A 27,933-nucleotide genomic window follows, 5' to 3' on the forward strand; every position below is an offset into this window, starting at 1 on the left:
AAACTTCAACTAATTTCTAAACTTAGAACGCTATTTAGAAAGTGATTATTATCGTTTTTATCCGATATATCCTCGAACAAATTTTTTCACCCAAGGCCCGATTTCCTAAACTTTAGCTAATTTCTAAACTTAGAACGCTATTTAGAAAGTGATAATTATCGTTTTTATCCAATATATCCTGGAACAATTTTTTCACCCAAGGCCCGACTTTCTAAACTTCAGCTAATTTCTAAACTTAGAACGCTATTTAGAAAGTGGTAATTATCGTTTTTATCCGATATATCCTCGAACAAATTTTTTCACCCAAGGCCCGACTTTCTAAACTTCAGCTAATTTCTAAACTTAGAACGCTATTTAGAAAGTGGTAATTATCGTTTTTATCCGATATATCCTTGGAAAAATGTTTTCACCCGAGGCCCGACTTTCTAAACTTCAGCTAATTTCTAAAAGAACGCTATTTAGAAAGCGATAATTATCGTTTCTGGCTAAACTTTCTAAGTTTAGATTTAGATTTAGACAATTCTAATTTAGCTTTCTAAACTTCCAGCTAAACTTTCTAAAAACGATAAAAACACAATTCCGCACCTTAATGTTTTGAGGGCAGTGAAACAATTAACTGGTGTGTGGCAGATTTTGTTTTTGGGCGGGGTAAAATAACATGATTGGCATTGGGAACGGGTAATAAACGACTGGCGAGAGGCAAAATTGCTCGTAAACTTGTACAGGACCACCGTCCCCCCACCCACAGTGGGTGGAGGGACGGTGACAGGACAAGAACTTTTACGATAAACGCGGCGGAAACACAGTGATGTGTCTCGCGGTAGCTAAAGAGTAGGCCTACACCAACAACCGCACACTATAACAAATACAGGCCAAACGCAATAAAATTAAGGAGAGCTGATGTACCGAGTCTTTCATCTATTCATAATACGAATAAAATTAATTATGAGGATTTAAAGTTGTTTTTGTTTTTTTGCGGAATAATCAATTTGTTTGTCATCGGACACGAAAGCTTACCTTACGGAGGAGAAGCAGCATAAATATGTCGGGGACGTTAAATTGAATTTAGTAAGGGAGGGGGAGCAGAATTTTTCCTAGGGACGGGTACCCTGTGAAGAGCTATTACCCTTTGAACTTAAAATTGGACAGTTAGTATCTCTAGTCCTATTTAATATATTCTGTCATGGAAAGAAAACTGTTTTTAAAGTGAACTGCTTGTTGGCTGCCCCTGAATAATGTGTTTTATATAACATTACTACCTATGAAGGAAACGGAGTTCAGAAATTATCAACATGATAATAAAACTCATCAGAATTGCGTCGGATTGATATTCACTCCGGCTATTATTTTGGTATTGGTTGAACAGAGATGTTTATAAAAATACGATGTTGCAATTTCCATGCCAGTTAAGTGTGTATTTTCTTACAGTTGGGTCAAACCTTTGTCCTTTCATCCAGGGACTGTGATCAAAACAAATTTTAAATCCCGTTTACGTTTAGCATTTTTGATCATATGTAACCAGTGACATCACCGAATAATCATCTCAATCCAAGGAAATGCGACTTTATCCAGACTTTAGGCATAGCTGCTTGTCCCTTCAACTGCTCTGGTCTACGCTGTTTCATGGTACAGGACTATCCCATCCCGCTTTCCTAAGGACTCAAACTTCAATACCGGACGGTTTTGACGATTGATAGGCCTACCTATCTTTCCCCGTCATTTAAAAAAATCCCGTGAGTAAAGGTTGAAAACAAACCATTAGGCCAAGAGCAGGAAAAAAAAACCTTTGTTTTTTCATCCTAGATCTTCCAAAATTGATGCGCTGACGCAGTTTTTTATTTATTTCCTCTATATTTTTGTTTATTCTTCAACCACGTACTCAGCTTGGTAATCGAAACTGTGCTGGCGGTGAAATTTAACACGCATGCGCGTATGTTCCAGTTCGAGTTTAAAGGTTATATAGGGGTCACGCACAAATGGCCGACGTGAGGAGGGGTGATGGTGTGCACGTCGAAGCGGAGGAGCAGAGCTCGTGCATGGGAAAGCAAAAACGTAAACGAGTATCGGACAGCGACAGCACTCCCAGCAGTCGTGCGAAGTATAAGGCTCGTCTCCGCAAGACAACAACACCGTCATGCATTTTCCGAAGAAGTTCTGTTTTTGCTTCAACCAGCAGCAGTGGTGAATCAACAACCTCGTCGCTCCGCAATCGTGGTCCATCTACCAGTAAATGGACATCAGAACACGTAGATAGATTGAATTTCCATATTTTCAACGTGCCTCTAAAGCCGGATTACTTCAGCGACTCCGTCGGACTTCTGTCAGCGTGTGTAAAGCAGCCTCTGAACGAGCTACTTTTTCGGCCTCTGACTACTGGAGGGGCTATTTTGTACCCCCCAGATATCGCTGATGGCCGTGTTGTGGAGAAAATCGCCACAGAGATCACAGGTACAGTAAATACAACAATCAATACATTTTTCAAGACTTGTAGAGCCAAATTTTTACGTCCGGTACCATTTTTCGTAGAGACGTAAATTTTATCATTTCAAAAGCATTTACGATATTACAATCTCTTTTCAAAATATATTTGATAAACATAGGTTCATATCTTATATAAATAATCAAAATAATCACTGATATTTGTTAGCTGGCCTTTATAAACAGACAATGCAGCTAACATAAGTAAAAGACTCAGTAATTCAAATTTATTGCATCCAATATGATAGAAAAAGATTATGTGTGGCAAGTTACAGTAATAGAAATGTTAAATACTGATGTTCTGTAGCTCCTGTAGCCTCATGTGACCCATGCCGTTGTTAGTCCCCGTAGACGAAGTCTGGGGGATATGGGGGTCCGTTCTGGTCAAAATTATGTTTTATTAATTTTAGTATGTTAGAATTAATTTTATGTAGACTGGAATTAATTTACTAGCACCTCGATTGTATGTTTCTTCTAATTAATTTTTATATGCTTTAATTAATTTTGTGTAGTCATGCCAAATTAATTTTATGTGTTCCAATTGATTATTTCTCCTTATCTTTGCTGTAATTAATTTTATGTAGTCTAGAATTAATTTTGCTAACATTTCAAATTATTTATATGTTTTTTATGTGCCGGAATTAATTTTATGTAGTCTAGATTTAATATATTAACTCCTGCAATTAATTTTGGGTTCAAAATGTTTTCACGTGCTGCAATTAATTTAATCTGTGCTAGAATTAATTTCTTTTAGTGTCTTGAATTAATTTTGTGTTCAGTCAAAGTAATTATGTGTGTTCGCTCGAATTAATTATGTGTTTGAGCGAATTAATTATATGTGTTCGCTCGAATTAATTATATGTGTTTGGGTGAATTAATTATATGTGTTTGCTCGAATTATTTTCGGCCGATCCCACAGTCCTTTGTGCACGCTTTCTTAAAAATCAGTGGCGGCTGCCGACCGGAGTGGTTTTATTCAGGCGCTCGAACCGTGATCTGTGAAAATGGAAATCAATAAACTGATTACAAAAACTTTTGTAGTGTCTGCTGTCTGAGGGATCGTGTATGTGATTGCCCATAGAGCGAAGCCCGACCAATTTTGTGTTTACGTCAGACGCAAACGTTCACCCTTTCTATTAGGCTTTGCCAATCATCTTGTACTGTAGAGAAGTGCAGTGTACCGTAAGCGTACGCAGCATTCGAAAATGAAATCTGCCGAACAGATATCTACGAATATGAAAACCAATAAAGAACTTAACAATGACCACCAGGAAATGTCTCGAAGCTTGATTACTGTCAAATGTCCCTAATTACAAATATAGCATTCGGCAGTTTCACCTCTATCACAGATAGACCTCTATCTGCACAGGCGCTTAAACGGTCGCAACACAAAGCCGGCCTGTATACTGGAGGAGAAAACAGGCCGGCTTTGCGTAGCAATGGTTTAAGCGCCTGTGTCTATCTGCATATATATACAGATAGAGGTGAAACTGCCGAATGCCGAGTGTGATCGCGCACGTTGTGTGCATGTGTATATACGGCAATACAAGTGACTGTGGGATTTAAGGTCTCAATGATATGGCTGCCATTTACATATTTGGCATGAGGCATTTCTAACTCTTTGTTAATGTCTTCCTTAATAGACAAGGAAACCATAAATGCCCAAAATCTTTGACATAAATTTGTAATATGGAAATGCGCTATATCAGAATGTGACTAACTTCTGTAAACAAAGGTGAAACCTGAAGTCAATGGTAGGGTCATAGTGGATCACTATTTTTTAATTACATGTAACCCCCATTTTCTTGGTATGAAATATAAGCTTGATGTTTTTACATAATTTTATGTGGTATGGGTTCATAGAAAATTGTCTAATTAGTAAAATGCTATCTTAAACACACATGGATTTTTCCTGCCATCGGAGATACCTAGGGTCGATGTCTGAGGGCGCTGTGCAACAGCAAGTCATGTACGTCTATAGAAAGGCTCAAATAATGGTAAAACCGGTCGCGACGTGTTCCAGCTGAACAGTCAGTACACCTTGTGTAAAGTTTGTGAAGTACAAGAATGCACCAGCACAGCTGCATGCAATTAAACATCAACAGAGGGCTACACTGACACAAAGGGGGTTTATATTATGATCAAATTATTCGTGTACAGTATATATATATATATATATATATATATATATATATATATATATATATATATATATATATATATATATATATATATATATATATATATATATATATATATATATATGCAAAACGTATAACAATGTGCCCTCCCGGTTATCACCATAGTGACTTTATGGCGACCTATGAACTTTGGCACACAGATTACCTTTACACATTGTGGGGAAGGATTGAAAATGTACTCGCCAGAGGTCTTAAACTATATAGTGTACAGTGAGCAATGTATAGTGCAAACAGCAAATGCCTCTTATCACGCAAGAGACTATCCAACCTTTCTCTAACACAATCGCGTACTGTGAGCAATGCATAGTGCAAACAGCGAACTCCTCTTATCACACAAGAGATTATCTAAGCAATCCCAGAGTGCTCTAACTGAATGAACAGTGAGCCCAATACATAAAATGTATACCAATGTGCAGTTCCAGTTATTACCATAGTGGCTTTATGGCGACCTGAGAACTTGGGCACACAGAGTATGGTAACACATTGTGGATCGAGGATTGAAAATGACTCACCAGAGGTCTCAAACTTTACTCTGTACAGTGAACAATGCATAGACTGTGCAAACAGCGAACGCCTCTTATCACGCAAGAGACTATCCAAACAATCCCAGAGTGGTATATATATATATATATATATATATATATATATATATATGTGTGTGTGTGTGTGTGTGTGTGTGTGTGTGTGTCACGTGTATGTGTATGTGTGTGTAAAAAAGTTTTCAAATTATAGATTTTACATGTATACATTCAATAATGTGAGCACCTCTCTCATTGGTTGTATTTCTTTGACTTTGCAGAGAATGAGCCCATCTTAAAATACATGGGAAAATTGGTTGGCAAGCTGCGTGAAGCACATGCAGTAACTGTGAAAGATAAAGAAGGGTTAGATAAATTTGATGTAAGTTGTTTACATTTATACATATTCTTTGTGTGCTAACTGTAACGACTTCCTCTGTTTAATAGCTGCAATAATTGTTCCCCTGGCAGCACCAGCTGTCTGTCTGTTTTTGGTTTTAAAAAATTATTAGCTCTAGTGGTTCATACAAAGTGACCTATTATAGCACTTTCTATCTGTGTGTGTGTGTGTGTGTGTGTGTGTGTGTGTGTGTGCATGTGTGTCTGTGAACTCAATTGCTCATGGATTTCAACCAATATTGATACGCAGGTACAGATATCAAATGGCAAGAACTGATTAGATTTTAGCGGATGTGGCTTGCATATTAATGATGCTATCACTCTTAATTTTTAGCTCACATTTGGTATATCCATACCAATGTGAGCTTATACTTATAAGTTTACGTCTGTCATCTGTATGTATGTTTGTACCGGGGGTATACCAAATGTAAGCTAAAAATGGCCGCCAGGCGGCCATATTGGATCGTATCACAACAAAAATCTACGTGCATATGTAAGGCATTGATCAATGCCCTTTTACCAAATTTGAAAGAAATTGGTTGAGACATGTCTGTGTTATGGTGTTAAACATGAAAAAAATCGTTAACACGTCTTCTAGCGGCTGAAAAACACACACAAGAAAATTAGCACAATGTAATTTGATTGCAGCAAATAAAAAATGTAACAAAATTTTAGTTCAGGAAAGCTAAGCGGTTATGTCGTAAAATTTCCTATTCAAAAACACTGTGTGTGTTTTTCATGAAAACCTTAAAAACCTAGGCGGGTTGGGACGCAAAACAAAGAATTTAATTACTTTGGCCTTACCTTGTGTAGCGCACAATGGTCTATATACAGTGAGCCTTTTGCGGTCAAAGTCACTTGCTAAATGCGTGTAGTTTCAAGTTTTCACTCGCCATATATGACTAGTTTCAAGTTTTCACGCGCTAAATACGAGTCTTTTTAACCTTTCACTTGCATTGCCTAATGCAAATTTGTATTTTTTAGACATTTTTAGCTCACATTTGGTTTACCAATGTGAGGTTATGAGCTGAATCAGTTCATTTGCATCTGATTTGCATGTCTGTATATTTGTGGGTATGTGCGGATGTATGTCCGTCACACACAAAGGCTCCCATACCGCCAAAGCTACCATCTCAGTATTTGGTGTACAGGTAGATGCAGGGGTTGAGATGTGAATTTGTTCAAATGAACACATCAGTGTCAAAAATGTGCAAATGAGGTAAGAAAAAGCAAAATTCTGAAACAGGCTTGAATCAGGCTTACTCCACTGACTGGAGTCATTTCCTTTCATTGTCATTGAACTGTTACATATTAACAGACCTGCTCAAATCATAGACAGTAGAGGGGAGGAAGACCGTCAGTAGAGGGGAGGAAGACCGTCTATGGTCAAACTAAGGCAGTAAGGGGGCTAGCTGCCTTTCTGCTATGCATGTTGCTAAAGTTGACCTCCAGTACCTAAAGTTTCAGACCTTAATTACTTTTGTCATTCTTGTTTTTCTGGTTTAAATATTTCTTGTTGTTTTTCTGGTTGTACTGTGCAGAAATCATTGTCATAACATCAACGTAAAATATTCCTGCACTGAACAGATAGAAACAACATTTATTGTTGATCTTTGGTACCCATACTTGTATGTACCAATTCTGATCAAATTTGAGCGACACAGTATAATTGCGGTATTTTTTGTCATTTTCTGTTAATATAAGTTGTTCTCAAAAACTACTTGTCTGATAGCTGTGCAATTTTGCATAAAAGTCCCTAGGGGTGTTATGAGATAAACCTTTGGCTCAAAGTGTTGGAATACCCTCAAACCTGAATTTTTAGGTACATGTAATTTTTTAGCTCACGTGTGTAAACACGTGGGCTATTGTCATAGCGATGTCTGTCTGTCTGTCCGTGTGTGTGTGTGTGTGTGTGTGTGTTAGTGTGTGTGTGTGTGTGTGTGTGTGTGTGTCTGTCTGTCTGTTTACACGCAGCGTTTCCGTTACAATTTCAAAACTTGCGTACGATTTTACGCAACTGAGTTTTTATTTGCGTGAAATGTATTAAAAATGCGTACGGTAGGAATCAGTATCTGAAGTGAGCTGGGCAGTCTTTTCTGTAGAACTTGGGGGGTTTCCTGTAATGCGCATGCTCTATTAACAACAAACAACAACCTGGGGGGGCTTCAAGGTGCAGCTGAACGTTTGCCATGCCGTAATGCATGTCCCGTATATGATCGTTGAGCAGCCCAATGAGTTCATGTTCAATGAAAATACCTTCTGACTACGAAATTAGTGTTTTCAAAGGGCTAACAAAAAGCAGATACTGTTCAAAGTCCAGCGGGACCTCTCAAAAATGCAACCCGACTGAGTCTAAATGGTCACCCGTAAACACTTTCCAAATAACATGCAACGTAGTGACCATTAACTGTATTGTGTTACCAACAACGTAGACTCGGTCGTTTCTCGAATTTTTTGCATCTGTAGTGCCATTGTCTGTACAGAACTGATTGACATGACGTTTTGTGATGCTGAAATACAATGTTGCATAAAGTGCTGCGGTCTGCTAAAGTCTAAAATGTTGCAATATCATGATAAATGTCACTTGCAAGCAGGTGCATATGTTCTATTTTTGATCTGCATTGAACCTCGTTTAGGCAATGGGCAAAGTACGTCGTGTCATTGGGCGGCATTTCTCAATGCGTATTTGTTTACGCAGTCATGATTTTTTTTGCGTATTTCCGAACAATTTTGCGTAAAATACGCAGGATTTTGCGTTAACGGAAACACTGTACACGATAACTCAAAAACGCCTAAACGGATTCAAGTCAGATTTGGTACACAGGTACCATATGCTACTTGCAAGAACTGATTAGATTTTGGTTAGTGTGGCTTGCATATTAATGAAGTTATGCAATATCGTTTTTTTCCGTATAATGGTTTCCCTATGGAGACGGTAATGACAGTGTAGACATATATCAAGAAATACTGCACAAAATTTCATGAAACTTCTCACAGATGACAATCTCAGAACATTATGATGGTACTGTGAGTGTCATGTCAATTACCTTCTCATTTGCATATTTAATGAACTTTTGTTATTAGTGAGATAACTCTGAAATTCCTGTACCAAACTTGATGATACTTGCAACAAATATTGATCTGATATATATCTAATTATACTTAGAAGAATTAAGCAGTGTCAAGTTAATAAATAGCTCATTTGCATATTTTATGAAGTTTTGTAATTAGTCATATAACTCCAATATAACTTGACCAAATGTGATGAAATCTGCTGCAGATACTGATCCGACTGATATCTAACTGTAGTGTAAAGCATTAAGTAGTGTGAAATTAATTAAGGGTTCATTTGCATATTTAATGAAATTTGTAATTAGGTATATAACTCTAAAATTACGGCACCCAAGTCTTTGAAATTGGGTACAGATATTGTTTTGATAATATCTAATTGTACTGAGAAGCATTTGGCAGTGTCAAGTTAACAAATAGGTCATTTGCATATTTTATGAAGTTTTGTAATTAGTCATATAACTCCAATATAACTTGACCAAATGTGATGAAATCTGCTGCAGATACTGATCTGACTGATATCTAACTGTAGTGTAAAGCATTAAGTAGTGTAAAATTAATTAAGGGTTCATTTGCATATTTAATGAAATTTGTAATTAGGTATATAACTCTGAAATTACGGCACCCAAGTCTTTGAAATTGGGTACAGATATTGTTTTGATAAATATCTAATTGTACTGAGAAGCATTTGGCAGTGTCAAGGTAACAAATAGGTCATTTGCATATTTTATGAAATTTTGTAATTAGTGATATAACTCCAAAATACCTGCACCAAATGTGATGAAATCTGCTGCAGATACTGATCCGACAGATATCTAATTGTGGTGTAGAGCATTTACTTGAGTGAAGTTAATTAAGGGTTTATTTGCATATTTAATGAACTTTGTAATTAGTGATATTACTCCAAAATTACAGCGTTAAATTTGATGAAACTTGCTACAGATGTTGATCTGATAAATATCCAATTGTACTGAGAAGCATTGAACAGTGTCATGGTAATAATTAGCTCATTTGCATATTTCATGAAGTTTTATAATTAGTCATATAACTCCGAAATAACTGCATCAAATGTGATGAAAACTGCTGCATATACTGATCTGACAGATATCTAACTGTGTTGTAAAGCATTTAGTAGTGTAAAGTTAATTAAGGGTTCATTTGCATATTTAATAAACTTTGTAATTAGGTATATAACTCTGAAATTATGGCACCAAATTTTGTTAAACGTAATACAGATATTGATTTGATAAATATTCATAAATTGTGCTATGAATCATTGAATAGTGTCAAGTTAATTTAGGGATTATTTGCATATTTAATGAACTTTGTAATTAGTGACATTACTCTAAAATTACAGCATTAAATTAAATGAAACGTGCTACAAATATTGATCTGATGGATATCTAATTGTCCCATGAAGCATTGAGCAGTGTCAAGTTAATTAACAGCTCATTTGCATATTAAATAAAGTTTTGTAATTAGTGATTAAAATCTGAGAGTACTGTGCAATGTTGAAAAAAAACCTGCTACATAGTGATAACATATATCTTATTGTTCTGTGAAGCGCACTACTATTAATGAACCTGTTGTAAAACACGTGAGCATATTCAGTTCATATCTGGTTTCATTCATGTCTGCTGGGAGAAACCCAGCAGACATGAATGAAAAAAATTTCAGCTGCAGATGGTTTGCTATAAAAAAAATGTTGAAATGCTGAAAAGATATACATGTATATCCAGCAGAGGATGTGGACTAAAAATGATGCATGAGAAAATCTTCCAGATCCCCCAAAATCAAATGTCAAATGCTTTCACGGTTGTTTTAACATGACTTCAGATCAAAAGTAACTGAAGCCAAAGTTCTTCTCAAAGTGTGGCCACAAAAAATTTTCAAATAGTAAAGAACACACAATTTGGGTTTTTGACAACAAAATATTTTTTTGACTTAAAAGCCAAATATGGCTGCCATCAGTGAGAACACATAAATATAGCATGTACGGTATAGTCTGATAGAGTGGATAAGTGTTTATTATACCTGGTATAATAAACACTTATCCACTCTATCAGACTATACATGTACATATAGTATGTACTATATGTATAGTATACTATATGTATAGTCTGATAGAGTGGATAAGTGTTTATTATACCAGGTATAATAAACACTTATCCATTCTATCAGACTATACATACTATATGGCATGATTAGTTTCTTTGCATAAATTATCTCAATTTTAATTAGTGCCTGTTACCACAAATACTGATTTAGTACATAGGACTGTCTCCTGGTAGTTCTGTTTGAGTGTGCATCCATCTCACATACAAGGGATGATACATACACATCTACTCTATATGACTATACATACATGTACCATATGGCACCATTAGTTTCTTTGCATAAATTATCTCAATTTTAATTAATGCCTGTTAACACATACTGATTTAGTACATACTGTCTGCTGGTAGTTCTATTTGAGTGTGCATCCATCTCACATACAGTGTTCTGCCGAGGCCGCGGCCTTGCGCCATTTCCGCAAAAAAAAAAATGGAAGACCCCAAAAACATCAATCATCGGGTCCGCAAGGGGCAGCGTGCTATCAGTCCCACGAAACTTTGGGTAAAAAAATACACTTATTTACGTGCTATACGCGAAAGGCCAAACGCGGAAGTATACATTCCACGCTGCTCATGCGTGCATGCTGCTCGTGAGAACATGAGACGTGTTGCTTCCATAGCAACCTTCAGTGATTTTTTATTTTCATAATCATGAACTAGGTTTTCATTGGCTAGATTCCAGTCAGCCAATCAGCGTCTCTGTTAAATTCAATGCCTCACAGTACTTTCTGGAAAGGAAAATGGCTTCCATGAATAAATCAAAACACCGAGGCAGAATAATTCTTAGTTTCTTTGGACCAATGCCACCCCTAAAAGGGTAAATCCAACAACCGGACGAGTGAAGACAAGTCGATCGAACATGACATTGTGTCTCAGCCGTCTACATCCTCCGAATCTGAAAACCCGTGCACGCTGCGGCCATCCACATCGGAAACGCATCAGTCAGAAACAGAGCAGTCTCAAAACATTGAGCAGCCATGCATCGGAAACTCAGCCTTCATTGAGGCATCTTTGACATCTTCACGAAAAATGTTTACGTGATTTCAGCTGGCTCCACTACGATGCTGAAAAGAACAAATGACTTGCAAAGTATGCATAAAGCATTATGATAAACGAAATACGATGACCCGAGACAACATGAATTTCCGAACGAGTACACTTACTCGCCATGTAGACTGTAGATAGGACCATAAAACCGCAGCACTCATGGAATCTGTGAGTTCGAACTTCGAAACAACAACACGGGTATGGCACCTAATAAAGTGTATAATTGTCTTGAGAATGACTCCCTTTTTTCAACAATGACCCACTTTTTGAGCTTCCATGGGCCCTCAGACCCCACTGATGCAAAAGCTTGGCAGAACACTGCACATACCGTACTAGGTGTAATAAACACATATCCACTCTAGCAGACTATACGTAGCATATGGCATAATTAATTTCTTAGACAAAGACATACAGGGCTCGAAATTAACTTTTTTCACTGGCAGTCCCTTTGGGCTACCATTTTCTGAAGTTCATGGCAGCCCAGAGGCAAGGTCTGGTAACCCATGCAATTGTTCAATGAAGAGCGATTTTTTTTCTGTGAAGGATAGTTTTTGCATTATAAACAAGAAAATAAAAAGGTTGCTTTTTAAGATTATAGGATCATATATTGTGGAAAACAAATTACACCCAGAAGTTAGTGAAATACCGCTATACCGGTAGGTTATGATCAGCAAAGTTTGATATAAGGGTCCTTAACACAGGGGTCGTCACTGGCTAAGGATGTTTCATGGCTTGGCACCTTTCGTTGGAAATAATTCCCAATGATGATCAGATGAAGTCGGCATAGTAAATTGGCGGGTTTAGTAGGAACGCAATTTATATAATTTTGTGAATAATTGCGACTGATATACCCGGTATTGTGATGAAAATTAAATGAAAATACATTTTCAGGGCTATCATTGCTTGAAACTGTCATCAGAGTACGCAAGTTTGGATATATTTTACTGAAAGTTTGTTGCAAAATTTCAACTGCCCTGTTGCCTTTTCATTTGCATAACAAAGTCGTATTCTGGCCTCAGTGACTGTATGAGCACGGTGTTGATCAAGTCAAAAAGTGATCAAAATTTTGTCGCACACCACGTTCTGAATTTCATGTCCCAACTTTGGTAGTCCATGTGGGCTACCATTTCATCAATTTTGGTAGCCCCAGGGAAAAGTTGGTAGTCTGTGGACGCGGGACTACCGCTAATTTTGAGCCCTGGAGCCTGACTATTCAAGGCTACTATTTAATATACCTCATAATTATGTGCCTGCCTAATTGTAGGCTTCCTGTTAATGCTAGAGCAGTGGTCTTGGTGGATACTGATAGATATGGGACCAAATATTTTGCCAAAGTTTACAGTGGCTTTTGACCTACTTCCGTGTATCTTAGGTACATGGCTGAGATTTGGCCTATGGCTAATTGCTTGGGCCTTGTCAATGCTGCTTGCAGGTTTAATTTTGTCATATATTTCTTTTAAAAAATTCACATGGTGACCCCATATTCCATTCAATGTAAAGTCCTCAGTTTTTGCTTTTCATAAATAACAAGAATTCATTTCTTGGCTGCTGCATTCTTCTCCGAGGTAATGCCAATTAGCCACAGTGTCCACTGACTTAAGTCTCACTTTGATTAGATAAAAGGTTTGGATTGAGACTTTTCTATTCTATCATAACATCTGTATATATGTAAATATGCTATTTCATAAAATCTTGTTCCTGTGTTTTTTGTTAAGAGCAGTACCCAGTCAAAATCTAATGTTCAAGTTTTCCGTGTCATTGTTACCAAGCAGACCCTAGGGTTTGTGCAACATACAGCTTTAATTTAAGTGTTATGTTTTCTTCTCTCACCAAAGCAATGTTTTCCAACAATAGCTGCAACAGTGGATAAGGAATCATTGTCAACAAATATAGTCAGCGATATACATGATTTAGTTGGTGATCTCCAAGCAGCCTATGCAGTGCCATTGCCAGAAACAAAACTGGATACTATTGTTGAGAACCTGATCAAGTTGATCTTAGAAAAAGAGGGGCTTTCCCGAAATTTTGCAACTAGGTAAGGCAACCGTATGTATCAGCTCTGTAATCATCTTTTCATGCTTGTCTTGTACATGCATGTTGTGTGTATCCGTCTGTCTATCATGGGTGTTATCCAGTGATCCACCAGTTGTCCATAGATAATAAAGTAAGTTCTATTTATTTGCAGTCCGAGGTCTCTGGCCAATATACAAGGAGGAGATGCATGCAATACATGGCTTGCGACAGATAATAATACATATCGTAATCATTCATTGGTATCCTACATTTTAAATTTACCTTTTTAGCTCCCATTTGCCATACATATATGGCAATTGGGAGGTTATATGGTTGAAAAAAGTCTGTATGTGAGATGTCTGTCTGTCTGTATGTATGTATGTATGTATGTATGTATGTATGTATGTATGTATGGATGTCTGTCCGTCCAACGCAAAAACTCCAAAACTGCTGCACGTATAAAGCTGATTTTTGGTGTAGTGATGCCATATATGGTCTAGATGTGCCGTTGTTAAAATGAACTTGTTAGTCTCATGGATATGCAAATGAGGTAGAAAAAAGGGCGAAAATGGTCAAAAATCAATAACTCAGGAACTGCTCTTCTGATCATTGTCATATTTGGTTTTTAAGTACCTTGGGCCCCACTCATTCAAACATATAGATTTGGTGTCAATATTGGCTGCTTTCTAATTTTAATGAATTTTTTTCTCATTTTTTTGCCATTTCAGTAAAAAATTGTTTCCTCTGAAACCAATGGTCTGTTCGCTTTAAAATTTGGTTTGCAGGTTTCTTGTGATGACCCAAAATAAGTATCATCGAAATTATGGCAAAATTTGCATATTTGTATTTTTGGGCAATTTTTGTCATTTTTGGTCAAAAAAATCTTCTTTGAAACTGTGTATGCCATTACTTTCTAATTGGATGTTCATGTTCCTAGGAGTGACCTGAAGATGACTTGGTGAACTAAAGGTGAAATTTGCAAATTTGTGGTACTTTTTGCCATGCTTTCAAATTTGGTACACAGGTGAAATGTAGTAGGTCATTCATTTAAAGTCAAGTACTGCCTGTGTGAATGAGCAGATTATGATTGTGCTGTTCCAGGCTGAGGTGCTATTTATAGGAATGATGCAAGACGGTAATTGATATTTAACTGAATTTGACTTACATTGTATGTAACTCTTGTACTGTATAAACCCTATCAATTCACCCAGAAAAATATAATTAATATGATTTTAAATAATTGAATTAATTAGGAAATCAACAAAGCCAAAATAATTTTAGTGTAGAATTATTAGAAAGTTCAACATTTTTAACAGTTCATAGTGAAATGTTTACCATTTTGGATGATTAAAACATGTAAAGGCAACTTTCCTGAATCCCAACTTTGACATATTCTGTACTGTCATGTATTGTTCTCTGTATGTTATCTGAAAGAAATTGCTCATAACAGTTTGTCATGATAGGTTGGCAAAATAAAGAGAGATAGAGAAAGTTCCAATTTCCAGTTGTGGTCAACTTGATAAGGATTAAATAAAATTACATTTTGAGGAAAAAAATAGAGTGGTCAATTGAAAGAGTGGTCAAAGTGATACGGTTTTTATGGTAAAGCTGGGCTATAAGATTCCTCATGTTCTATTTATAGCATTTATGCAATCTGTGTAAACAGTGCAATGAAAGAGTTACATGATTCCTTATAATGCTTTTGATGACGTTGATCTTCTTAAGTTGCAAACATTTGTCTCTTCAGTGTGCTTTCTCTGAGAACGTACAGTCTCAACTTATTCAACAGAACTTACTTGCAATGTTAATTTGAGAGTTAAAATGTGCTTGTTTAATAGGATGAAAATACTGATAATGATAACAAGCTGAAGATTCTTTATAACCTGACAGATATGCTGGGTTTTTTTTACATAAATCTTGATAAGCAAGGCATGTTTACTTTAATTAGAATGTAATTAACTCAGGTTTATATTATTAGTCCCCACGGACACCGTCCGGGGGGACTTATAGGTTTGGTCATGTCCGTGCGTGCGTCCGTGCGTCCGTGCGTGCGTCTGTCCGTTCACGCAGATATCTCTGAGATGCCTGGAGTGATTTCATTCAAACTTGGTACAAGGATTACTTCATATGTCATACAGATGCACGTCAATTTGTTTTGTGATACGATCCAATATGGCCGCCAGACGGCCATTTTATTACGATTTTTTCATGTACAGAGCCATAACTCAGGCATGTTCCAACCGATTTTATTCAAAGTTAGTACAAGGACATCGACCAATGTCATAGATATGCACGTCAATTTGTTTTGTGATACGATCCAATATGGCCGCCAGGCGGCCATTTTATTACGATTTTTTCATGTACAGAGGCATAACTCAGGCATGTTCCAACCGGTTTTATTCAAAGTTGGTACAAGGACATCGACCAATGTCATAGATATGCACGTCAATTTGTTTTGTGATACGATCCAATATGGCCGCCAGGCAACCATTTTATTACGATTTTTTCATGTACAGAGCCATTACTCAGGCATGTTTCGACCGATTTTATTCAGAGTTGGTTCAAGGACATTGACCAATGTCATAGATATGCACGTCAATTTGTTTTGTGATACGATCCAATATGGCCGCCAGCGGCCATTTTATTACGATTTTTTCATGTAAAGAGCCATTACTCAGGCACGTTTCAACCGATTTTATTCAAAGTTGGTACAAGGTTATTGACAAATGTCATAGCTGTGCACGGCAATTTGTTTTGTGATACGATCCAAAATGGCCGCTGTGCGGCCATTTTATTACGATTTTTTCATGTACAGAGCCATAACTCAGGCATATCTCAACCGATTTTATTCAAAGTTGGTACAAGGACATTGACCTATGTCATACATATGCACATCAATCTGTTTTGTGATACGATCCAATATGGCCGCCAGGCGGCCATTTTATTACGATTTTTTCATGTACAGAGCCATAACTCAGGCATATCTCAACCGATTTTATTCAAAGTTGGTACAAGGACATTGACCTATGTCATAGCTATGCACATCAATTTGTTTTGTGATGCAATCCAATATGGCCGCCCAGGCGACCATTTTGTTACGATTTTTTCATGTCCTGAACCATAACTCAGACATGTATCAAGCGAATTCATTCAAAAGTATTTTTATCACAGACCTAATGAAGAGGACTCTATCCTCTCTGAGGACCTGTAATCAAAATACCCATTAACAAGTGGGGACTGTGTCATCAACGATGACTTGTTATAAGCAGTAGTACCAGGTATCAAGTTGAACAAGCTGATATTGATAGGTTGGGCGGCTATTGGAGGTTAAAAGCTGTAAAAATAAATGTATGTATGTATGCATGTCTATCTGTCTGTTTGTCTGTCTGTCTGTCTGTATGTATGTATGTATGTATGTATGCATGCATGCATGCATGTATGTATGTATGTATGTATGTATGTATGTATGTTAGTATGTACGGATGTATGTCCATCCACATTAAAAACTCCTAAACCGCAGCACCTACCATCTTAGTATTTGGTGGACAGGTGCACCCAGGGGTGAAGATGTGAATTTGTTCAAATGAATATGCCAAAGTCAAAAATATGCAAATGTGGGGAGAAAAAAAGGAAAAATCCTGCAAATTACTAAAACTCTGTAACCACTGACCAGATTCCGTTGAAACTTGGTATTCAGGCTCTTTATAGTGACTTTACTTACATTTCTTCAAATTGTGGTGAAATGTTGAAAGTCGTATTTTTGGGGCGATTTTCCCATTTTCGGTCAAAAAATCTTATTTTCTGAAAGCGCTCATCCCATTGCCTTGAAAACTTGTATTTATTATTCCAGGGTTTGCCTTTGTCAGATTCGTTCAAATTGTGGTGAAATTTTCATATTTGTATTTTTGGGGCAATTTTTCCCATTTTTTGTCAAAAAATCATTTTCTCCCAAAGTATTTGTTGGATTACTTTAAAACATGATAGTCTTGATCCTAGGGTTGTTTTCTGTCAGATATGTAAAAGTCATGAGATGGAGCATTTCATATTGCTGGGGTATAAGATTAATTTGGACTTACAATGGAATTTTCTTAGTAATCAACCTGTAAGAATGCAATGTCATGTGTGTATTAGTACTTAGTATTTCTGTAAAATGGGAGCACAGTGTCATTGACACTATTTTTTGAAAGTTAATGAGTTTGTAGATGTGTGTTATAAATTTCTGTCAACAGATACTTACCCATCAGATTTTATCTCTGGATTCATTCTCACAACCATAATATTCAGAGCACTGTTTCAAAAATTTAAGTTATTTGTACTTTGTAGATTATAATTAGCCTTCTATATTATTTTTCAGAGTGCGCTGTGCAACAAGGGTGTCTTTTCTTGTCCAGGGGGCAAAGATGTCATCCCAAACAAACATTCTCTTGGAATACATAGACAGATCAAAGTCCTACTGTAAACGTGTTACTGTACCAATTGTGTTAAGTGAGGTATGTTGAAATTTTGGCTCACATCACCTTAGCTGATGTGGTGCGAATTTCTGTATGTGTGCATATAAACAGGATATCTAAAGAATTATCTAACAGATTCAAGTCAAATTTACTTTACAGATATAGATGGGTGGTGCATGGGACTAAATGAAACTTGCATCAAAAGTATAAGAAATCATGACAATGAAAAAACACATGGTCGCGTTGATGTGAAAGTACAGTCTGAGTTGTCAGTATGCAGCAAGTTCAACATGAAATTTGTAGTGTTCAATGTGTCTCCCCCCCCCCCCCCCCCCCCCCCCTCCCCCCCACCCCCCCCCCCCCCCCCCCCCCCCCCCCCCCCCCCCCCCCCCCCCCCCCCCCCCCCCCCCCCCCCCCCCCCCCCCGGCAATTGACGCTATGTTGAAATACTTCAAATATGTTGTGCAAACACCGACCCTATGTTATTGTTGAGAAATACATGTATGGTGTTTAATTCAATAACCAGTATCAGTGTATCTTGTCTGGGATTTATCTTGTAAGCCTAAAGGTAAAAAGATTATTTCGCCTTTTCTGCACCCCCGAAAAAAGTCTGAGGGACCAGGGTTACCTTTGGTCTAAAAAAATTTTCACTTACTGCTCCTGAACCTTTGTCCAGCAAATCTGATGAACAAGGTTTTTTAGCTCACATTTGGTAAACCAACGTGAGCTTACAGCATAATTTGGCGTCCCGTATCTGTATGTCTGTATGGATTTATGTCTGTATGGATTGGGCTGTTTGTTTGTCCACTGCTCATTTCAACTTGGTATTTGGTGTAAAGATGCATTCTTGGCTGTAGATGGTATTTTGTTCAAATGAAATTGTCATTGCCCATATCATGCAAATAAGCTTAAAAATGTGAAAATGGTCAAAAATTAATAACTCAAGAAACGTAGTTTGGATTTGTTTGAAAATAATTGGTGTGCGAACACCTTAGATGTGAACCTCATACAGATTTACGTATTTCGTGAAGATATATATATATATATATATAATATATATATATATATATATATATATATATATATATATATATATATATATATATATATATATATATATATATATATATATATATATATAATCTCCCAGTATTTCGAACGAGTGTGACGTCATCGAAGACAAGGGTTTCCCCCAACATAGCTGTATCCCTCCTCGCCGGTAGGCGAGGAGGGATACAGCTATGTTGGGGGAAACCCGAGTCTTCGATGACGTCACATGAGTGAGAAATACTGGGAGATTATATATTTATCACATGCATAGACCCACTTTTTTTATTTTCACTTTCCCGCGCGATGTAATTTGGACCTTTATTATGTTGGCGTGGCGGATGAAGTGGTACGGCTCCAGCTGATTCCGTTCACATTCGGACGCACATTCCTCTCGATGCGTCAGAGTAGTCTCTCGCTGTCTGATTTTCCGCGCAAAACTTGAATGGATATAGCCGTTATCAGCGAGGACAAGGGAAAGGAGGACGATATAGTATCTTCAGATGTATTATTTTGTTAAAAGGTAAAGTAATAATGTAAATAATGCATCGAAATTTAACCTTGTCTTGCTGTTCATAGCGGTACTTACACGTTGTTTACACTGTAGGCCTACGATTCGAACAAACATGCTGTGCAATGCTGCAGTCGTCATTATTACTGCTGTCAGTTCCTGACTTCGGTCATAATATATGAATAAAACCACAATTGAACTGTATCACATCGTTCTTGTTGGTCATTTATGCAACCACACTGTACCTAGGAAAGTTATATTGCTCGAAACTGGCGAGAGGACTGGAGGAGTACGATGCCCTATGAAGATTGTACGTTCGCATATTCTCAACGCCTTGCACGTTGTTTGAAATTGAGAGGAAAAGTGTATCATCGTTCGTTGTAATTATGAATGAAACTAAAATCATAAACAATCACAGTAAACAAAGCGCAAAAAGAAACTTTTAACATTTGGCATGTAATGTTCATTCGATCTCGATTTTACTGGTGTCTTATGAAAACACTTCATTGTGGCCGCAGCTCCTATCGAGCTGTCGACGATGTGGCACAAGCTTTTGAAAACTGCGTTTGCCGTACCGTGCGTACGTTACTGCAGTAAACATTCTCACTTTATTACAGCCTACCGCAGAAGTTCAACAGCAATACAACACTTTGCCGATGCTAAAAATTTAACCCGTCACCTGACAGGATGAGATGTTGATTTTGATACATCATATTATATGTTGGATTCTTGTTCGGTGATAAATTGGTCGATTTTGAGCGATGGCTCGGCTGTTACGGCTCGTGACGAGATAGCACAGTACAGTGGTATAGTAGCAAATGTAGGGAGCAGACGACAGTGAACGCTCTCGTTTTCCCCAGTAGAAAAAAAAAACCAGACAAACTTTCACAATCGCTACCAAAAGCCTTGACGTTTTCGCTATTTATTACCTTTACCGCATTTTTCAGTAAACTCCTTTGTGCCCACTCAAGTTTCATCTGCACGAGAATGCTTGCAAACAGTTTCAGTAGAAAAAAAAGTGCTGACCCCGTATACCCCTACTTCTGACGTCAGAAGTAGGGGTATACGGAAATCCTGTAAACCGTATACCTATAGTGTGATGTCACACTATAGGGATAACTGGGTCTATGTATGTGATAAATATATATATATATATATATATATATATATATATATATATATATATATATATATATATATATATGCTATAACTGTGTCTCAGAATTTTTAAATTCCTTTTAGTTTTTATACAATAGGTTTTGAAAGTAACAACTCTGCTTTTTGCGCACGTGTTCACACACGTGAGCATATGTCGCAGCGATGTCTGTCCGTCTGTCTGTACTCGATATCTCAAAAACGGCTCCTCAGATCAGAATCTAATCTGGTACATACATTTAGTTTGCAAATGGCAAGACCTGATTAGTTTTTGGTGGGTGTTGCTTGCTCACTTTTTGCTCATTTGCATAATTAATGATTTTACAAAAACATATATATTGACAGTGACTGCACACAATTTAATGAGATTTGCTACAAATGTTGATCACACCAAGATATATTTGCTGTGCAAGATACTAAGGGGTGACATAAAAGATAATGGATAATTTGCATATTAATGAACTTTCCTAATTAAGGATATTTATCTGATTTGACTTGATCAAAATTGACAAAACTTGGTATGCATATTGAAGATACTATGATTTAAAATTATTGAAAGTCATTAAGCATTTTTACTTCATCAAACTCTTAATTTGGGTATTTAATGAACTTTTCAAATTAGGGATATTTATTTGAATTGACATGACCAAAATTGATGAAACTTGCTATGTACATTAAAGATACCTATAATATAACATTGCTGAAAGTCATTAGGCATTTTTACTTCAGCCAAATACTTATTTGCATACTTTCCTAATTATAGATATATATATATCTCAATTGACTTGATCAAAGTTGATGAAACTTGCTACCGGTATGTACATTGAAGATACTATGATATAACATTTTTGAAAGTCATTAAGCAGTTTTACATCAGCTAATTCCTAATTTACATATTTTATGAACTTCACTAATTAGGGATATATATCTGAATTGACTCGACCGAAGTTGATGAATCTTGCTATATACCGGTATATTGAAGATACTATAAAACAACATCATTGAAAGTCATTAAACTTTTTACTCCAGCCAATTCCTAATTTGCATATTTAATGAACTTTCCCGATTAGGGATATTTATCTGTATTGAATAGACCAAATTTGATGAAACTTTCTATGTAAATTAAAGATACTATGATACAACATTGAAAGTCATTAAGCATTTTTACTTCAGCCAATTCCTTATTTGCAAATTTAATGAACTTTCTTAATTAAGGGTATTTATCTGTCTTGACTAGACCAAAGCTGAAGAATTGCTTTGTACATTAAAGATACTACCGGTATGATATGACATTATTGAAAGTCATTTAACATTTTTACTGCAGTCAATTCCTAATTTGCATATTAATGAGAATATTTCAGTCAATTCCTAATTTGCATATTTTAATGAACTTTCGTGATTGGGGATATACTCTTGGATTTAGAATTAATCTGTGGTGAATATTATTCATTATGTTGATCATAACACTTTCAATGAAGTTGCAAACGTGTGGTAAGGTTCAAATTTACACATAACTGCAATATATAATGAAACACGTCAGCATTTTCAGTTCATATCTGGTTTGAATAAATTGCCATATTTTTCATCATTATCATTAACTGCTCAAAAACTTAAAGGAATTTTAAAATTCTGAGACACGGTTTTATCCCTAAGATGCTCTACTGTTGATAGCTGTTTACAGACCTCTGAGCGGCACACTCCCACTATACCTACACTTTTTAAAGTGAAAAAACTCAAAAGTGTGTATTTTTGACCAAAATAAACATAATAAAGGATATTTTGGAAAATAAACACATTATTCATAATGTTCAGGTATAGAGCTTACAGAAAACATATACTTTGTTTGATCAAAAAAATCAACTTCACTAAGGAATACTTGACTGAAAGTACATTTTTGTAAGTACCGTTAAATGTACCTCTCAACCTGAAATTCTTCGCTTGTTTGGGCGATTTTGCATAATTTTTGTCCAGATGATCATAAATCACTGTTTGGAGGCAAACCCCAAATGGGCATCGGACAATGTTTAAAGCCCCGGTCATCAACAACATGATCAACAACATACCACCAAACCTTAAAACAGCCCTATTCAGGGCCACCACATTCTTCAGGAACAGAACTACCTATTCTTTAATGCCTATGGTTGCATATAAAGTATTTTCTTTTTTAAAATGTTTGAATTTTGCTGATCGGATGACAATCAGGCGACGTGCTCTGCAGCCTCGACTGACATAGCCCAGCAGCCACTATGCTGACTCAACTCGAAATGTATCAAAATCAAGTCATATGATTTACTTCAACAATTTACTGACAAAGTGTGATGTCTATCATATTTATGAATGAAACTCATTAGCATACCCCTTCCAAACAAAGGTGAAAGAAAGTAATTCCACAATATAAAATTTTAGTAGGCTCAAACATTTTTACGAATCTTAAACATATTTGTAACTAACCTCCTCTAACAGAAAATAAGAAGACTGTGTATGTGATAAATATATAATCCCATGATATTTTTCTTTGTTTAATGTCATTGTATACTCGTAGTTTTTCACCGAGCAATACAACCTCTTGCCTACAGCTTGAAGTTGCATGGCTCCGCAAAAACCACAATGACATCAAACAAAGAATATATCAAAATTCCGCGTATTTTACAAATTGGAAATACTTATGCATTTTTTGCTTTGCTTCGTGTTTTCAATACGCAATGATTACTGACCAGTATATATTATTTCAATCATCCGCTGAAGTCAAATACGCATAAAATTAAAGCTTCAAGCAGCATTGACTGTGCCCAAGCCTATACCGGTATGTGTATAATTAGTGAGGTCTGGTCAGGTTCCATATTGACAATAGATTTCACACACACACAGACACACATCCGTATATATAATGGTATATATATATATATATATATATATATATATATATATATATATATATATATATATATATATTTATATATATATATATATATATATACACACACACACACACACACACACACACACACACACTGGTACAGTGTTCACCCCAGGAATTTATATATATACTGGTAGGGCAGCAGGGGCAATGTCATTAGCGATGACTCGTAAATGCAGAAAATCTTGGGAAATGTTTTTGACTGCTCTACTTGAAAAGTAGTTAATTTTTAAAGTTTAGTAAAATTTGCCATCATCAGCTGGGCTAACTTAATGTTAACTCACACAAAGCAAAATTTATCAAAACTTATGGATGTTTTCCAGTATATCTGTTACATGTAAAGTACTTACTAAATTTGTGGCACTGAAGAATCCACTGTCCAGGCTTTATGCATGTACATTTGTACAAATAAGTTTTCAATTTGCAGATTAAGTATTTACACATTTAATAAGGTGAGCCATTATGTCTCATTGACTATTCTGTCTCATTGACAGTATTTTTTTTTCTCTGACCTTATAACAAAGTAACAGTAATGACATAAAATAAATTGTTACAAAATTATAAAAAAAAGTCTAGCTGAAATAAGCAAATAATTACAAAATAGTGAATTAATAATGATGAAATGGGTGAATTAACTGCCAAATCAAGATGAAATAAACTAAATTATGAAATGTTAATCACAACTCCATTACAATGTGTAGATTATATGCATATTGACTAAGCTGTTGGTGTGCAGTTCTAACACCAATATACTATATACTTGTCTTCAGTTATAAAATGTCTGCGACAAACTTATATTGTTGTACAATTTTTTTACAGAATAAGACCTTGCAGCAAACAACAAAGATAGCACAAGAAGCATACTCAATTTCACCTTCTGGGATCTTTTGCTGTGTGCCGTTAACAGCACACACAACTACCACAACTGTAACTTACGGCAGTGAGATGTCGGCATTGGTCCATTCACCAGCAGCATCTGTAACTTGCACCAGTGAGAAAGAAGCCACGGGACAAACAACTGCAGTAAATATACCCGCTGCTTTAGAGCCAACAGGTACTGCATCCACACTACATGAGTCAACGGCATCATCAGGAAGGCCAGCTGTGCCGCGTGGCAGCAAACGGTCGGTACCAATATCACAAATAATTGGCCAATGTGTCAGCATGTCAGAACAGTCACCGTTTGAAACTGACCAGTTTAAAATTGTATACCATATTTGTTTGATAGGTTCATCCCGTGTAGTTATTACCCGCACACATGTTGCAAAAAGTACTCTACATGATATGAAAGGTGATTGTAAAATGACATCAAAAGAAAACTTGTCCAAGTCGTACATGTTCACGAAAAGCTTTGACGTGACTGATTCAGCATTTAAGTGTTTCCAAGTCTTATATATGGCCTATATTCACCTAATAAAACTCATCCAACACCAAATACTAGGTAGTGGCACAATTATTAACCCTGACATCAGTGAATCAGAATTTCAGGGATAAGTGGATTGTCATTACCCAAAAATATGCAAATGAACCTTAAAAAATGTGAAAAAGGTCAAAAATTATAACTGTTGAACCACTGTTTGGATTGCTCTGAAAATTAATATGCATGTCCCTAAGGTGGACCTCATACGGTTGTATGCATTTTGTGAAGATATCTTTAATTTTCTATTTTCACTGATTTTTTTTGTGATTTTACTATTTCTCCTGAAATTGGTTGCTCAGTTGCTTTAAAATTTGTACTGGATATATATGGTGTTGTTATCTATCTAATTTGTTCAAATTAGGATAAAATTAGTAATATTACATTTTATGGGTTAATTGTGGTCATTTTGGGTCAATAATTTCTCAAATTACTGGTTGAAATGCATTAAAATTTGATTTTTTAAGGTTTTATAGATATCCTCACTGTAATATTATGAGGTTATCCCACGATATCAGCGCTTCGTTGGGACGTATTGCCACAAGTGAGGTTGCGAGCCGCATCACACGAGTCGAAGACGAGTTTGATGCAGCGCGCACCCCCTACGAGTGGCAATACGTCCCAATCAAGCGCTGATATCGTGGGATAACCGATTTATCATATGCCCATGACCGTATATTTATGTAAAAGGTAATTGAAAATAAAGAAATTTTATTAGTTTTTGTCAGTCTATGTTTTTATATTCTGCCGCTGGTCTGAGCGCATTGATACATGCTTGTTTACAACAGCTGATCAAGTCGTCGATCGCATCATGTCGAGTGTATACAGTCTAAACAGGATTATTTCAGCGCATTTCACCGCAGTTCAGAAAAGGAATGGAGCCAATTTACTTATTCTGGTCACCGTCCCGGTGTTCTGGTGGATAATTATTACAAGGACAATATTGTAAGTTTGAATTCACTTTAATAACTCTTGCTGAAACATGGCTAACGTGAACAGGAGCGACAAAGTAGCACGAAATACAACAGATTGTAAACATCAACATTTAATTTTCTACAACAACCTGTCCTGTAACTCTCTTTAGATCTGAAATAAAGGAACGTTAAATTCATATGTACTAGTAATATGTTTCGTTTTATATTGGTAAATTTTGATTGAAGTGAAAAAGATGGATTTGATTGTTAAATGTAAGATGTTCATCATAACATCAAAATCGGAAATAAACAACAATTGATGACGTATAACGTGCCGTATCAGACTGATGTTTTACGTTCCACGTCACGACGCGTCAGAGGAGACACAGATACGGTCATGGGTATATGATAAACCAATATATCGTAGGAAATACCAATAATGAATTTTGGGACAATTTTTGTCATTTTTGGTCAATTTTTTTTTTACAAAAGATGTCAATCCGTATACTTTGAAGTTTTGTTTAAGGGTTTCATTGGGTGTTCTTATGCTGTGTAAAAATTTCGTGAAAATATCAAAAATGTATTCATATATATATATATATATATATATATATATATATATATATATATATATATATATATATATATATATATATATATATATATAATACATATATATATGATTTGGACTTACAATAGGGGTGTCACTTGCATAGTTTGACATTTTACATATTATTAATTCAGAAAACTGATATGTATTGAATCCAAAAGCAATTTTTTTCATTTTCAGCCAATGCAATCTTTTGGTATTCTCATTCATAAGACATTGTAAATATTGTATTAAATATGGCTGACATTCATTTAGGGGTAATTTTTGCAAACCACAAATAGATATAGCTGCACTGCCATTGATATTGAGTAAATATTGTTTTTACAATCAACATTTCACAATAGCCTAGAGTTTTATTGTTCTTTTATTCACCCATATGTGGCAATTAACAGGCACAATGTGGGCCTTTGTTGCAATTGTGGCAATCCCTCTGTTTTGAGTGCGTGTTAGCCTTTGTGTGCATGCGTCTGTGTCAGAAGTTTGTTCTACTGATATCTAAAAAATGACTAGGGTATATTCAATCCATGCAATTTCATAAGTCGGTTATTCTTGCAATTTTCCAAATCTGAGGCTTTGATGATAACAAAGGTAATCAGTGATTGAAATTGAAAGGGGTGATGAAATAGACTGAAAGATCAGTCAACCTGTGAGCTTTGACTCTTACATCTTGACCAAAAAATGACAACCAGGGAGCTGAAGGATCATATATGTCCATATTTTTAAAGAAATAATGGCAATAATGTGGTAGTTTTGCAACAGCTGCAGTAAATCAAATGAAATTCCTATGAGACATGAATGCAAACTTTCACAGCAATCACACACACACACAGTTCATGAAATATGTTTTTTTCTTCTTCATGGAAAATTGTCATAAATACCCAGTTTTTTACCTCACTTGGTTCACACCACAAGCTCTTGTCATGGTGCTTTCTGTGTGTCTGTCTGTGTCAGGCTGTATACACAATTTCTCAAGAACAGCTGAATGGATTTCAACCTTATTTGATACCCAGGTTCAGCTATCAAATGGCAAGAAATGATCAGATTTTGGTGGGCTTGGCTTGCATATTAATAA

The 27,933-nt window shown here is 36.1% G+C and overlaps 1 protein-coding gene across 1 annotated transcript; it reads left to right on the forward strand.

The window, feature by feature from the left end:
* Positions 1-1,939: 1,939 nt before the first annotated feature.
* On the forward strand, positions 1,940-26,448 carry LOC139122427 (uncharacterized). Its single transcript, XM_070687805.1, has 5 exons — positions 1,940-2,448; positions 5,479-5,579; positions 13,662-13,861; positions 18,194-18,329; positions 24,740-26,448. Exons 1-5 carry the CDS (start codon positions 1,977-1,979, stop codon positions 25,412-25,414), a joined length of 1,584 nt encoding a protein of 527 aa, XP_070543906.1. The 5' UTR covers positions 1,940-1,976; the 3' UTR covers positions 25,415-26,448.
* The last annotated feature ends 1,485 nt before the right edge of the window (positions 26,449-27,933 follow it).

This window comes from Ptychodera flava, chromosome 22 (assembly GCF_041260155.1).
Source record: "Ptychodera flava strain L36383 chromosome 22, AS_Pfla_20210202, whole genome shotgun sequence".
In the NCBI taxonomy this organism is placed as follows: Eukaryota; Metazoa; Hemichordata; class Enteropneusta; family Ptychoderidae; genus Ptychodera; species Ptychodera flava.

What these genes read in the sequence shown, in the direction of transcription:
- LOC139122427 (XM_070687805.1), top strand. Translation starts at nt 1,977, where the DNA reads ATGGCCGACGTGAGGAGGGGTGATGGTGTGCACGTCGAAGCGGAGGAG. An exon ending in AATCGCCACAGAGATCACAG is followed by an intron (nt 2,449 to 5,478) that starts GTACAGTAAATA and finishes TTGACTTTGCAG; the next exon opens with AGAATGAGCCCATCTTAAAA. An exon ending in TACCAATTGTGTTAAGTGAG is followed by an intron (nt 18,330 to 24,739) that starts GTATGTTGAAAT and finishes ATTTTTTTACAG; the next exon opens with AATAAGACCTTGCAGCAAAC.